This window comes from Dermacentor andersoni, chromosome 10 (assembly GCF_023375885.2).
Source record: "Dermacentor andersoni chromosome 10, qqDerAnde1_hic_scaffold, whole genome shotgun sequence".
Lineage (NCBI taxonomy): Eukaryota > Metazoa > Arthropoda > Arachnida > Ixodida > Ixodidae > Dermacentor > Dermacentor andersoni.
This window is the reverse complement of record NC_092823.1, coordinates 26,363,010-26,378,318: the sequence shown is the minus strand read 5'-3', so window position 1 is coordinate 26,378,318 and position 15,309 is coordinate 26,363,010. Positions and strand designations below refer to the sequence as shown.

Below are 15,309 nucleotides of genomic sequence, written 5' to 3'. Positions count from 1 at the left end.
AAGACTCATTCGCTCAAATCTGCAGCGCCTTCAGAAAATGACATCTACAAGATTTGTCAGCGACCACTGACTGCATTCTGTTTTGATTTATTTTTTTTTAATGCTCGCTACTCGAGGAAAAATTCATAAAGGGAGTATGCAAAAACTTATATCATATTCCCCAGTAGCGTCTTTGCTAGTTACCTTGACGAGGAGCAGTACATTCACGAGCGTAGTAAATTTACAGCAAAGGAAGTCACTCAGTGCTTCGCGTACAAGCGATGAGCATTGGCCTACCCAATAAAGCCCTCGCCGCCTACGCACTGAGCACTGCATTTTAAGATCAGCATTTGCAAAAACTTGCGTATTCCTCAACTTCACCGTGTAACTGAAGTGCATTCGGTGGTGCATCGACCTACTGAATAAAAAAGAAAATCTTAAATTTGAGAGCTCCGTTTCGATTGGTAGAGGCTTTTACTGAAGCTCTGACGCAAAATTTATAATCTTCCCCAATAACACTTTGGCGTTGTAATGAAAGAATTGTCTATATTACAAGTCATTTGCACTGGTTTGTCCTTCCGAGATATAGGCCATATGCCTCATATCCTAGTTTGAGAATTCCCTCCGAGACGTGCTTATGGACTATCGGATTGTTGTAATGATTAAAAAAGGTAAAGACGATGAGCAAAACGTGAACAAGGTGAATGCAGGAGCCAACGTTTCGACAAGTGGACTTGTCATCTTCAAGGCGACATATGCTTTCCTCGCCACAGTATTGCTACGTGTGAAAAGGAAAGCAGAGGGCGCTCACCTTCTTCCTTCTTCTTCCGTCGGTAGAAATCCAGAGAAAAGACGGGGAATGCGGGAGATGGAAATTCAAGACGATGAGCAAAACGTGAACAAGGTGAATGCAGGAGCCAACGTTTCGACAAGTGGACTTGTCTTCTTCAAGGTGACATATGCTTTCCTCGCCACAGGGACACTAAGTGGCCCTTCAATTTCTGTCGAAATATACTTGAGCACGATTGTTTCTTCTAAACGATAAATCAAATAGAGGCATGTTGAGGTATAGGAATACAGTATGGACATGGCGTTTGTGTGAGCGCTGCATGAAAGATACTCCTGAACAGAGAATCAACCGAATTGAGCCTAAATTTCGACATAAATAAACGCAAGGTAAACGCTACCTAAAATGACGACGACGCAACGAACTATGGAAAAAAGAATGATGGGTGTAACGTTAAGGGATAAGGAAAGAGAAGATTGGATGAGGGAACAAACGCAAGGTAATGACATCTTAGTTGAAATCAAGACAAAGAAATTGGCATGGCTGGGCAGGACATGTAACGAGGAGGGAAGGTAACCGATGGTCATTAAGAGTTACGGACTGGATTCCAAGAGAAGGGAAGCGTAGCAGGGGGCGGCAGAATTACGAAGTTTGCAGGTACAACATGGCCACAATTAGCACATGACCGGGGTAGTTGGAGAAGTATGGGAGAGGCCTTTGCCCTGCAGTGGGCGTAGCCATGCTTAGTGAAAGAAGTCGCCGAGTTTCTTTTGCACACTTCATGCGACGGAATGTGCGAGTGTGGCCAATTTTACGTCATGAATTTTCGCACAGGCTCCGTCATGCACGGCTGCAGAGCGTCGAATGCCGTATTGTCGCCATTGTCGAGTTTTTGTTTTTCTCATCTTGACGCTCTTCATAGCTGGTGCATTCGTTGAGTTTCGTCACTCACACGTCCTTGCTGGCTTCGACGTCATGGTCAGTCGTCAGTTCTGAGACACTCATGTGGTCGTTATCCCCGACCCATTCGTCGGCCGCCACACCCGCTGCTGTGTTGCAAAAGGCAGCGTATGAGCTCAGTTGAGAAATATTCTTTGAGCTGTGCAGCGGGATTAACATATTCGCTGCGAATGGCACGCATGGATGAGCACGTCGCTAGTGTTAACACTGACCGCGACTGCGCGGCGGCTGCGAAGGGCAGCGGCGGCACCGCTAGGTGCCCTCGGTGTAAGTCGACCAATAAATAAATTAATTAATAATTCATTGCGCGTCGGGAAGGGCTAAATTGCTTCGTTGTACAACCAAATTTGTTGCCGTTGTCAGCGTTATTGAGACATTCGCAATGCATATGAAAGATAGGAGTTGGGCTAGTACACACACAATCGTTCGTTCGTCAAGCGATTTCGTTAGTGTCGCATTTTTCTAGAGGCATTCGACTATGTCAGTATTATTAAAACGTAAGAAAAAAATTACATTACAGAACACGCAGGATTCAGAGGTTGACAAGCACAACTGCTACAAGTAGTCAAGTCGCACATAAGCGAAACGTTGGTATGGATCTTTTTAAAAAATGTTACTGCCCATGCAGCCTGTACCGACGGTAAACCAGCGAAACAGAAATATGCGGCCCCAGTGTTTATCGCTGGGTTAATTCCGACGGCTTATTAAACTCTTTCGCAATTATTGGTTACGTTTTCGTGTTTCCTAATGAGGTTACGCACACGTTTCGCTTGGGTTTATCACATTATTTACTTGAAATGCCACACATTGCGCTTCACATAATCACCACCATGGAGGGGTGCAATGAGCGCTTCATTATGTTGAGCCAGTGGGTTCATCAAAGTCTCTCTGAATTTTGTTACCCATTTCGTTTTATCATGGGTTAATAATAGTGTTTGTGACTTAGTTATGCACTGTAGTAACCAAGTGACCCACCGGGGCCTCACAGGGACACATTTTTAAACATATTGCAAAGACGGAGAGAGACTGCATGAACTTAAGCATAGTATCACTAAAGAAAGACGAACGCAGCTTACAGCCACTAAACTATTTCTATGCTTACCCAACGAGAGAGAGCGAGATAGACGAAACTTTAATGTCCACAGGTGTGGGCTGCAAGCCCGGGCCAGCCACGGCCCCACTGCGTTCAGAGGCCCGTTAGCCCATGTCGCTCCACTATCACATCTGCAGCCCAACGAGAAGTTTGTTCGTCCGTCACGTAAGACAAATGCAATGGCTCATACGCCCCGAAACAATAGCTCATACCACCGCAGTAGGGTTTCTGTGGTCGGACCACGAGTGTTTTGCCTAGGCGTATACAGCTTCGCTTTAAAGGGATCCGAAAACATACAATCTTCGCCTTACTGCTGTTTACATTATGTTATTGGGAAGCCATGGCAACCTGTTGCGCTTGTAGGTTAGGTACATTGTAGGTTAGTCAAAGAGCTTTTATAAGTGGAACGCTTAGATATAAGGCAAGCGTCCTGAGCATATTGGAGCACTTGATAGTCGGAAATGTTACCAAAATCATTTGTGTACAAATTTGAACGAGAGGGGTGCCCAGCTGAGGATAACTGCTATGACTTTGCCACAGTGCAACCATTTGTTACCGCCAATTTGTTCACTATATGATAAGTTAACAAAGTGTGAAAATGGTCCCATGAAACCGTAGCAGCCTAATTTGTCGTCATAGTAAGTCATAATTAACCATGTGAAATGCTTTCGACACTTCTTGAAAAAGGGCGAACACAAATTTCTTGTTTTCATTTTCGCAATTTGAAATACCACAGGCCTAGCCAAGTGCTACTATAGTACGGCCCCCAATAATAAAACAAAAGAACATTACAGGAGAATACATTATGGGTGTTAATTAAGATGCCTAAGCATAGCTATTTCACGACACTTTTTCCAGACTCAGCGCAAATGAAACATGGGCCTGATAAAGAAAAGTTCGGCAGAAGGTTACACCTGAAGGCCTGTAACACGTGAAGGCCAAAGCTGGCTGCACACTTGGTAATGTATCAAGTTATACCATCGGAGCGCTCAGACTTCTCGCAAGACATAACGAGCCACAGTGTGAAGTACACGTGTGGCAAGCCATTGTTTACGAGCTTCGCCTCCTCACTACGTTGGTGTCTCACATCGTCGCGCTGCTGCTTTCGCACTTCGGCTTCTTCGGGTCGTTTTAGACGCTTAGCTGCGGCTTCGCGCGCTCAAATAGCGTGGTCAGACTCGCGCCAACGACGTTTTTCTTCGTATTTACGGTGCGTCCTCTCACCTCTCAACAGGAGAAAGCAGCATTGGCAGTCGAACGCCTTGCTCCCGCCGCTTCGCACATCGCACCCCGTTTCTTGCTTGGCGATCATCCTCGGTCGTAACGTACTTCCAAGGGGGACGTGCAATGCTTTATTTATAGTTCCGATGCTTGTTTCGAGCGTGTTCTTTATTGAAACGTATGGTGTTCTTTGCGTTGTATTGGCGGTTTCAATGAATCTATGCACTGTGACCTTCACTTGCTCAGCGCTGTAGCCTTAACCTTAGGGGGGTATCAGCCATTGCGCCTTTGCTTGCTTAGGGCGGTACGAACCATCGCTGATGATGATATTTTTTGTAACACTTGGCTACGCGCTGCGTTTTTTTGGGTACGAGCCATTGCGACGAGCCACTTAAAGCTTTCGCCTTAAAATTAAATTCTAGGGTTTCCGGTGCCAAAAGCACGGTATTATTATGAGGCACGCCGTAGTGAAAGATTCCGCAATAAATTTGACTACCTGGGATTCTTTAGCGTGCACCCAATGTACGGTACACGGGTGTTTTTGCATTTCGCCCCCAGCAAAAAAACCGGTCGCCGCCAATGGGATTTTATCCCGCAACCTCGAGCTTAGCTGCGCAACACCATAGCCACTACACCACCATGGTGACTATTGTGGCTGGTAGAGTGAAAACTTGGTCTTTACTGATTGGAAGCGCGTACCACCGCTGCTTTCTCCGTATTGCCGTGTCTGGCAAATTTGCGCAGCTTTTCTTTTTTTCTTGCTTCATCCGCAGTGCGATCACTCGTATTCCGTGGTCTCTGTTACGATCTGTTATGTGAGTTAAGTTTTTCTTTATCACCTGGCTCCTCTCGCATGAAGTTTTTAGCACGATTTGAAGAGAGAGAGCCGCAATCCCCCATTGAGAAGTAATTCAGGGCAAGGCGTGTAAGGTTGTATGAGGTGCCAAAATGACGATGCGATCATGAATTACGCCGTAGAAGGTACTGAGGAATAATTTCAACATCCTTTGGTTCTATAACCTTCAGTTACATGGAAGTTTACGAGCGTGTTTACAGTTCGCCCCCAGCCAAACCCAGCCAGGGTCGAAACAGCGACATCACACTCGGCAACGCAACACCGTAGGCCATGGCTATCTCGGCGTGTGACGACATATCTTCTGACTTGCGGGGACTTGCCGATATAAATTCTGCGGAGTAATAAACTTAATCTACTCACCTCACAGCAAGCATTAGAAGGATTACCTTTTGTATACTTTAATGTACGTTTTTTTTCACACTCTGCGAGCGATCATGACAGCCAGTAACATTTTTCGTACGGTGACTGGGGCTTCAAGCAGGGACACTTGAATGTCTACAAAGGTCACGCCCAGGCACAAAAAAAAAAAAACACGAAGGAAAGAAAGACATAGCGACAGGACAATCTGGTACGGAGTCAGGCCCGCTCGCAGGCGTATAATACAACATCCCTCTCGCCATTCACCGGTGGTGCCCCAAAGTCAGCGGCCAACTATTTTCAGTCTCGCGACTGCGGCCATTCACTCTTCAAGTCGCCACTGTTCGCGGCCGCGCCGTCGTATGAGCACGTAGGCACGTACGTGTACTGGGTTCCCCTTCTCGCGGGAGCAGAGCGAGCGCCGAGAGATGGAAGTAGGCCACGCCGAGCGCGCGTTCACCAGGAGCTAACGACGCAGTGAGAGTGCTTCCTTTTTCCTCGTGGAGGCCCTTGTCCGCGTTTCACGGCCACGCGTTGCTGCTGCTGGTGCTGGGATCGCCCCCCTTGGCCTGCACTACCGCGTTCCTCGAACGACGACAGATAAGGATCGCCTAACACGCGCATTCGCTTTTGCCCAGATGGGTATCTTTTGTCTTCGTCCTGGTCTGATACAATGTTTGGTGCACTTTGTTGTATACAGAATGACGCGATCGATAACACTTTCGTTTTCTTTTCAGCTAGGTGGGGATTACAAGGTCGGTTTATATCGGTGCCGAGAGTTGAACCGAAAAGCGGTCCCGAGACCTACTGCCGGAAACGCCATGGAATGCACCCCAATTTAAGAGTGACTAGGCGCTGGGATGAAGCGCAGTGAAACACACACACGCTTGCACACGCACACACGAAAATAACAACGTGAAAAAATGTTCGGAAATGAAGAATAGAAATTTTATTCCGTATAAATGAAGAAATAGCATACATTATTTCTGCGTTGTGGTTAACAGCCCATTCAATCTTCCTTTGGTCCTCACCACTTCCTGTTTTCCTTTAATGAGCGGTCTTCCAATAGCCCTCCAATCAGTTTAGTATACATATAGCTATTACAAAAAATAGAATTAAAACAGAAGTTAGTCTAGTGCCAGGAACAGTGTACGAATACGACGGATGGTTAGAATTTTGCTGCTATAAAATACAATAGGGCTTTCTTGTTTGGCTTTTGTTTCAGTAATGTAACAATGGCGCCGCTCATGGGGAAACCCCAGGGCGTTATGCGGAAAGTAACGACCCTATAGTTACTACCGCTTTTGTTACATGCATTAATTAGGCTCAAAAGTTTAGAAAAGAATTTCCTTGTGAAAAGTATTCTTCACGGATTTTATCAAACGTAGAAACTCGTGCGTGCGTCCCAGGGACACTATAACGACGCAAAGGGAACACAAAGCCATTTATGTCTTGCTAATATCAGATGTCTCTTTGGTGACTTTGCGTTGTACCCATACGTAGCTTACATTCTCTCTGTGCACTTTTTTTCTCAAGGCCTGCATGTCTGCGCTTGCTTGTAGTAACAACTATAGACAGCTTAACTTATAGACAGCTATAACAACTATGATTTGATGCCACCGAACATCTACTGATAAAAGAAGTCGTCAGCGCTAAACCTGTCGAAATGCATCACATGGTGGAATGTAAGAGACTGTACTTTCTACGAGCTATATTGTGAACCAAATCTGAATCGCCTGTTTTTAACAACGGCCTAGTCTTGGCATGAAAAGTCGAACACTTTTTCTGGTTATAGCAGTAGTTGGGTGTTTGTCAAAGCCGCGATGTCCTTGCTGCTTAACGGTCCGTTCGCCCGAGAAAATTCAAGAAAGCTGTGGAAGCATGAGGCCACGATGAAAGCATACGGTCTTGCTGTTCTCTACTGTGCCGACTCGGCAAGTGTAGCATACGAGGCTTGTCGTGGCGTCTCATCAGGCACCTTCCTTTTTCTAGACAAACAGAGAATTTTAGATTGATTGAAAACATTGACGGCCTCCAGCGAGTTTCGACAGAAGATCTCTGTTACCCTATGATATAACAAATTTGAAATGCTGACAGGAACAACACCAACCGAAAAAGAAAAACATAAAACGTTGCAAAAAACATAAAAACATAGCAGTTTCGCTGCTAATCCTGAGGGCGGTGGATCAAGTGTCTGTCGCGGCGGCCACGACGGCCACGTTTCGACGGGGGCCAAGTGCCAAAATGCCCGTGTACTGTGCATTGGGTGTACGTTACACAATCCCAGGTATCCAAAATTAATGCGCCGTCCACCACTGAGGCGTTCCTCATAGTCATATCGTGGATTTGTCACGTAAAACCCTAAAATGTAATCTTTAACAAAGAAAAACAAACGTGGTTTCCTGAAAAGACTTACCAGGTCCTCGTAAAAAGAAAGCGCGCATGCCTCCTTGACGGCTAATCACCGCAAAATATTGAAATTCAGGATATTCCAAAACAATTTAAAAGACATTTGGCCTTAAAACACGTTATGGAACAAAACTTCATTCTTTATGCAGGGACATAGAAGCTTACTTGGCTGACACCTAAGCTGAGCATAAATAATGCATGTACGAGCAACCTTACCTTCCTCTTTGAAACGAGTGAACGGTATCGCGGTTTTCTTAAGTACAATCGCTCCCTTGGCAATACATGGAAATGTTTACAGTTGTTCTAACAGTGCAGAACGACTGCTTCGGACGCACCTTCCGGTTGTGCGAATTCTCGTTGAGCCACACCTTCAAGCCTCTTTGTCCAAAATACCAGTGGTCACAACTATGACGAATCTCGTGGGAAGCGCACTTGTAACAATTCAGCACAGAGAACTGTTTCGCAGACCATTGCATCGTGTGAGCAGCACGCCTAACTTCCTCGCAGGAGAACAACCAGTCGGTGGCCGACGAGATCAAGCTGGACGTGGGCGTGTCGGCGCACGCCTACCAATGTGACGTGTCCGACGAGATGCAGGTGCGCGAGCTAGCGCGCCAGGTTTCCCAGGAGGTGGGACCCGTCGCCATCCTGGTCAACAATGCCGCCGTCACTCAGTGTCAGCCACTACTCACGCTGAGGCCGGAGCAGATACGGCGCACCCTGGACGTCAACCTGCTCTCGCACTTCTGGGTAAGGTCTACTGCGATGCTCAGATCGTCGTTCGTGCATCTTTTAACGCTGCGATATTTATGCTCATTCGAGAGGCGCGTTGGGGCCACCGCCGTGATGTCACATTCTCCCCGATGAACACACGCCCGACGTGTTGAACCTTAGGAATTCTCCAGAGACGCGAGAACCACGCAGAACGAGTGACTAGAAAAAAAGTCGCAACTTCTCCCGAAAGGTGAAGCATCGATTGCGATAGCAAATTAGTAGACGGTTATACGAAGTGAGGATAGTAGTTTTATCGGTCATATAAATTAATAAACATTCGCTTAGTAAGTGAATAAACCAGCACAGTGTTTGCACGCAGAAGTAAACACGAACACATCACAATCCATGAGCGCGGACACTCGCTGTCGGAACGCTGGTGTGAGCAAGGGCGTCAGCAGCAGCGATCGAAGCGACCTCCGGCCTGTCTATCGCTTCAACGCAAGAGTGGCAAGAACACAGTCCGCACAATGAGCCGCCTGCAGATCAAGTTCAAGAGACGACGCGCGCGACCGAGTGCGACCGTGCAAAATGTGCAATTGTTGGCGGAGTTGAAGCCGCCCCCCCCCCCCCCCCCTCCCTACCGCAATGCCTCCCCGCTTTGCTGCCTATTGCACGCGAGGTTGAGCCACGATCGTCCGTTGCCATTGCGCCCGGTCGCGAATAGGCGGTTGGTGCCGGAAAAAAACGCTGCCCTCCCACCTCCCTCCCATATCTCCCCACGGCCGTTCGCGCGACGGAAGACGGCGCGTTTGCTCTCCGCTTTCCTCCTCCGCGCACGCCAGATTGAGCCGCGATCGTCGGCTTCCCTGGCGTGCTTTCACTTGCACATACAGCGCAAGACGCGCGTCGATGGTGTTGTCGTCTTTGGACTTTACACGGAACAAGACGACAACGCCGATGGCGAAAATGCGCCAGAAGTATCCACATAATTGCTATCGCAGTAAAATGAGGAAGACTACTGAACGCATTTTCGCGGAACGTTCAATTGGTTCTGCAGGGGCGCCAGCACATGGATTTCTGCCTACCGCTTCTGGCATGAGCACTGGGCACACAAATAGTGGCGCGCGTGCTGAGCAGCTGCGTGTGTACTTTCACCGTGGTTCCTACAGTTGTGTGAGTTGAACGGGCAGCACATTTCAAGGGACAAGGGTTTACTGCTTGTTTCTGTTTCATTTTGTCCACGATTGAAATGTGACGGCTACTATGCCGGTGGCGGCAACCGCCATCACGCCAGCGTTGTGACATACCTTGGTGCTGTTTTTGCTGCGTCAGCAATTGACTCACGTGACGTGTCTCTGCCAACGGGTTGCCCCCGCGTACATTTATACTTTTAGAATACCGATTTAGGAAATTTCCCTTTTGTTTCTTTTTGAGAGAAATGTTCGCTGCACTCATGCTCTTTTACATGAGGTACGCTTGAGGTTCTGGATTCTGTACCCGAACCTTAATGTGCAGAAATAGTTTACGGGAGGTACAGCGGTACAAAATGGAAAGACATGGTTTGGAGGCTGGGATTCGTACCTTATAACCTCGCTCTTCAGTGGGAACGATTACATGAAACTTTAGACAAAGAAGCGAAGCGAATCGTCGGGGTAAATAAGTATTTTTAATGTACCAATTATAAGGAAATAATAAATGTGGACGAAGACAACGCGCGATCAATGGTAGCTGGGCCCCCATCTTGCTAATTAGGCGTGTGATTCTTTAGCAGTTCTGCTACGGCGGCGTTTGCCCACGCGTACTGGACATCGAACAGTGTCTTCCATGCCTTTATTAGCAGAACAATAGGTAGAGTTATTATGCTATTCCAGTGAAGAAATATGAAGTCTTTAGGAAGATCTTTCCTATTCGAAAGTAAACATGGTGGGTAGTAGGCTGCTTCTCACTCCGGAAGTTATTGGCGTACCTTCATGGGGTCATCGTGTCGTACAGTTCTTTGTGGTTACGAATTGGATATACGTAGCTGTTTAGTGATTTTGCGTTACCATCGTTGCAGATGATACAGGAGTTCCTGCCCGGAATGCTAGTCCAGAAGGAAGGCCACGTCGTCGCCATGTCCTCCATAGCCGGCTACGTGGGCACCGGGTACCTCACAGATTACTGGCAAGTATAGCAGCTTGAAAAAATGGCTTTTCTTTATTCCATTTAAGTAATTGCCTCTGCCTTGAATTTTTGCAACCGTTTTAAATATTACTAAAGGTGGGTTGAGCCTTATTAATCAATCAGCACTCTATAGAACCTTTAACTGCGTGTTGAAATTCATTTTTTGAAGTTGCCCTATATTTATGAAAAGATGCTGTATACTCGTGGATGGAGTTCCAGGCTGTGCCATGAGTAAGTTCTCTCCAGTCACGACTCATAGTTGAAGTACGTAAGCAATTCTTTTGATTGACATATCAGGGTGGTTTCAGAATTCTCAAATATGAAGGAAATACTCGGTGAAGGAAAGTGTGCAGGTCACTGGCAAGCAAGCTGATACTGCAACATGTTCGAAGCTTAAAAAATGGTGGAAGACAGTCAATGTTGCAGGGATATGCTCTTTGTTTAATTACAACAGAAGTGCACGACGTTGGACTACTAGGTTTGACATGGGCTTTTGAAGGGGGAGACATTGCAGCTCAGTAGAACGTTGTTTAGAATTATGTGATCTTGCATAGACATCCGTTTTCGTTTTATGGGGGTACCTTTCACGTTTTGTACATCTGCGCTATTACCACACTTTCAATCTAGACACCACTGTGCGCTATCATAATAAAGGAATTGCGACTGTAGCGGCACACAAAGCGACCCACGTAAACAAGCTTCTGCACATGAAAATGTATATATGATAACCGACTCAATTTATAGTCACAAATTCTGCTAAATGTATTGTGAAAAGTTGTAGGACGGAATACTATCCGTTCCATCTTCAAAGAACTGTCACAATATCTGGTATAATAACGCCCGAACTTCAACATAATGTCTTACAATGACCGAGCTAAAAATACATAAGCTTGTGTGAAGTTTTTAGCTGGGAAGGAAAGGGAGCCAGCTAAGACGTTCAAGTAGGTTTACTAGTAGTGTGTTTGATAGTTTTTGCGTGTATTGAAGTTTTTCCTTTTTTGAAGCATGAAGCTTTTGCAGGAGCGTGGTACTCATGTGGAACTTTGCTTGCAGTGCGTCGAAGTTCGCCGTTCGGGGCTTGATGTGCGCTCTCGACGAAGAACTCTACCAGCTCGGCCTGCTCGACAAGATAAAACTGACAACAGTGTACCCCATGGCTATCAATACTGGCATGTTTAAGGAGCCAAAGTCAAGGTGGGTCCGTCATCTTGAGGGTATTAGTTGGGAATAGTAGTGAACCGCGTAAGTTGGCACAGTGATGTAATGAAAATGGGGCATAAAGGATAAGAGAAAGCAAGGGGAGTACGCCTCGTACATTTCGTTTCTTGCACGTTTGACTTGTGCTCAAATTTTCACCAAGAAACACAGTCCACGACACCACGGACACGATGACATGGGGGTTGGGCTATCCTGAGTGTAGCCGTGCGTGGCCTAGCCTTGTCCGGGAATTAGGGGATTCTGTGGATTGAGACTGTGCTGGGTCTTTGGATCCTTGTGGCTCCTCGGCGGAAGCAGCACACCTCTTTGGAATCCGATTCAAGTAGACTGCACGCCCCAGTCTGACCATTCGGTGGCAATCGGCAGTCGCCTTTTTCTGTCCCCCCTCTACAACCATTTCTTTCTCCTACTTTACCATGTTTACTATCTTATATTCGCTTCTCCTCACTTCCAAATTTCTAGGCGGCAAGTGTTAATCGTGTGTGTCTCAACCACCTTTGAAGAGAGGGCGTTAACCGAGGGTCCCGATTTTTTTATGAATCATATCATAAGAAGCCAGCAAGCACAGACATCAAGGACAGCATAGGGAAATTACTTGTGCTTAATAAATGAAATAAAGGGATGATAAATTAACGGGAATTAAAGTGGATGAAAAAATAACTTGCCGCAGGTGGGAACCGAAACCACAACCTTCGCATTTCGCGAAGTGCTTGGTGTCAGTGCTTGTTGGCTTCTTATGATATGATTAACCACCTTTGGTACACATATTGGCTTATAGCAGAGCTGTAGAACTGGCCCACACAGAGCATAGTCGTCACTTCCCCTTTCTGTTTAGGCTCCATGCTGAGTGGCTGGCTTCTCTGGTGAACATAAGAATATATCTATGGCAGAAAAATTTCCTCGACGCCCCGGTCCTGCACAGACAAGAGGCCACACCGATGAGGTTTTCCAGTTCTTTGGCAAACAAAAAGTAAACATTCCCAGATATCACGCAGTGCACAGTGAGGAGACAGAGTTATTGCTTTCCGATTGTTCTGAAGCTAACAAAACCAGATGATGCTTCCCGCAAGTTGCCAAATGGAAAGTCGATTCAGTCAACTGGACGCCATGTCGCCAACTTACGTAGTTGACCTAGGATGATGCCTATGCCCTTTGTATTGATGATGCAGTGGTATACCTAACAGCGTTCATAGTTCATGCGGCATCAATATGCATTCCACAAACTAGAGGATTGGCTTTCCCACGGCGCATTCCAGGTGGAATCATGAACTTAAGGAAGCACGCAGCAGGTAGAACAAGGCGTGTCTTCTGCTACGTGATTCTGCAGTGGCAGAGAATCTCATAAGCTTTAGACGTATCAAATCACAAGGCAGGCGAACAGACGTATTTCTGAAAGGGAGAGCTAGCAAAAGCACAACTCAGGAATTCATATACGGATGAACCAAAAGTATGGAACAGGGTTACAAAATTATTACGCCGGCCTTCTCGCCATTTCCCGTCTGTTCATGATCAAGGCTAGAGTTTGCAAGACCAGGCCAGTACCATTGGAGAACATTTCGTGCATGTTTCTAGATCAGAACATTACTCCGAAAATTTCCTGAAGTAGAGGAATACAGTATAAATTAAAACATTCAGTCGCAAGTGCAGTGGTAGTGAACAGTACAACTGTCCTTTTGGTTAAGCCGAGCTCAGAGCGGCTTTGACTACCTATGAAAAGTCTGCTGTGGGAACTGATCGAATTATTTACCTAATGATAAAACACCTTCACCATCATGCACAAATCGCTCTGTTGTTACTTTTTCACACATGGGCTCCAGCGTAAATTCCGTTGGCATGGCAATAAGCTATTGTTGTCTATATCTTGAAATATGGTACAAATCCATCTTCTATAGCAAATTACGGGGCTACAGCGCTAACAACCTGCTTGTGTAAGCTATTTGAGAAGGCGATCAATCGCCGGCTATCACACTTCCTCGACTCAAACAAATTGCTTTACCCTCATCAACATAGATTGAGAGAACGTCGAGCCACAACTGACCACCTCGTGCGACTTGGGGCGTACATTGGTGAAGCTTTTGTTGAAAAACAGTCCTTCCTGTCGGTGTTCCTTAATATAAAAAGGCATATGACGCCGCCTGGTGTTACAGAATTTTACGAGATCTCTGGAAAATAGCCATTCATGGCAACATTCTTGATATAGTAGAAAGTTATCGAAGCGCACGTTCTGATTTAAAGTTGGCGATGCTCTCTCCAGGCCATTTATGCAGGAGAATGGGGTGCCCCAGGGTGGATACTTATTTGTACCCTTCATAATCTAAATATAAATTCGTTAAATTCATTTATTCTACAAGGTATGACTTATTCTGCTTATGTTTATGACGTGCAGGTGGGATTTATATCCTGTAACTTCACAATCTACGAATGGCAGGTTCAACTTAGCCCAAACAAAGTGTCCAGATGGGCGCAGCAGAATGAATTTTACTCAGATTCCTTGAAAAGCTACTGCGTCACTTCTCAAGAAACAGATGCCGGCTCCCAGACCGCCATATTGAGCTACATGATCAATTCTTACCTGAAAACAGGGAGCACACATTTTTAGGCATCATGTAAGACACGAAATGAACCTTTATTCCACACCTGAAGTGCGCTAAGAACAAATAATGCATGGCAACCATAAACAGTCTTAAAATTCTTCCACACACGACGTGGAGTAGTGATGCGAATCGCCTCATGAACCTTTACAAAAGCCTCATTCGAACACGCTTAGATTACAGGGTCATATTGTATCAATCGGCTACTCCTAGCGCCTTGATGACGATTGATCCTGCCCATAACCCAGCTATCCGCCTGGCTACTGGTGCCTTCAGGAAAAGTCCTGTAGAGAGTCTAAAGCGTTGTACCGAAAGTTTCATGTACTTTCTGAAAGTGAACGCAAGTCACGACCATCTCTCCTGCGTAACCATAAACGATGTGACATCTGCTAGGCTGTTTAGTAATCGACCTGCAGCTAGAGAACCATTCTCTCTGCGCGTAAGGAAACTTTCTGAGTTAACGGGAGTTCCAATTCTTTATCTAAACCTGATAGTCCCAGCGAAGCCATTGCCACCGTCGCAGTGACACCTCATAGAATGTGATACAGCGTTCGTACAAATAGGAAAACACGCTCCAGAGGCACATATTCAAATCCATTTCCTAGAATTCTAGTCGAAGCACTCGTGCACAGAATATTACACTGATGCCTCTAAGTCACATGCCTGCTTGTCTTCTAAAGCAATCGGTCCATCCTTCTCCGAATCCGATGTATAGCACTTGGAAACAAGCGTCTCTACTGCTGAGACCTATGTACTATTGTGAGCTGTAAAACATATAAGGAAATTAAAACATGAAAAAACAAACATCTATGTTGACAGCATTTCTGAGCGTCATAATAGCCTTAGTGTTTACTGAATAAAAATAGGAACCCTGTACTTAGTGAGTTTTATTCCGTTCGCTGAAAAGCGTAAGGCACCGCTGCAAGTCGTTATATGACTGGATCTTGGCCATAGGGCCACC

At 46.0% G+C, this 15,309-nt stretch overlaps 1 protein-coding gene across 1 annotated transcript in view; it reads left to right on the top strand.

The window, feature by feature from the left end:
• LOC126519087 (17-beta-hydroxysteroid dehydrogenase 13-like) overlaps positions 1-15,309 on the top strand; it is a 64,310-nt gene that overhangs the window by 29,455 nt on the left and 19,546 nt on the right. Inside the window, exons 2-4 of the mRNA XM_050168701.3 lie at positions 8,170-8,412; positions 10,433-10,539; positions 11,593-11,733. Coding sequence (XP_050024658.1) covers positions 8,170-8,412; positions 10,433-10,539; positions 11,593-11,733 — 491 coding nt within the window. The remainder of the gene's footprint in view (positions 1-8,169; positions 8,413-10,432; positions 10,540-11,592; positions 11,734-15,309) is intronic.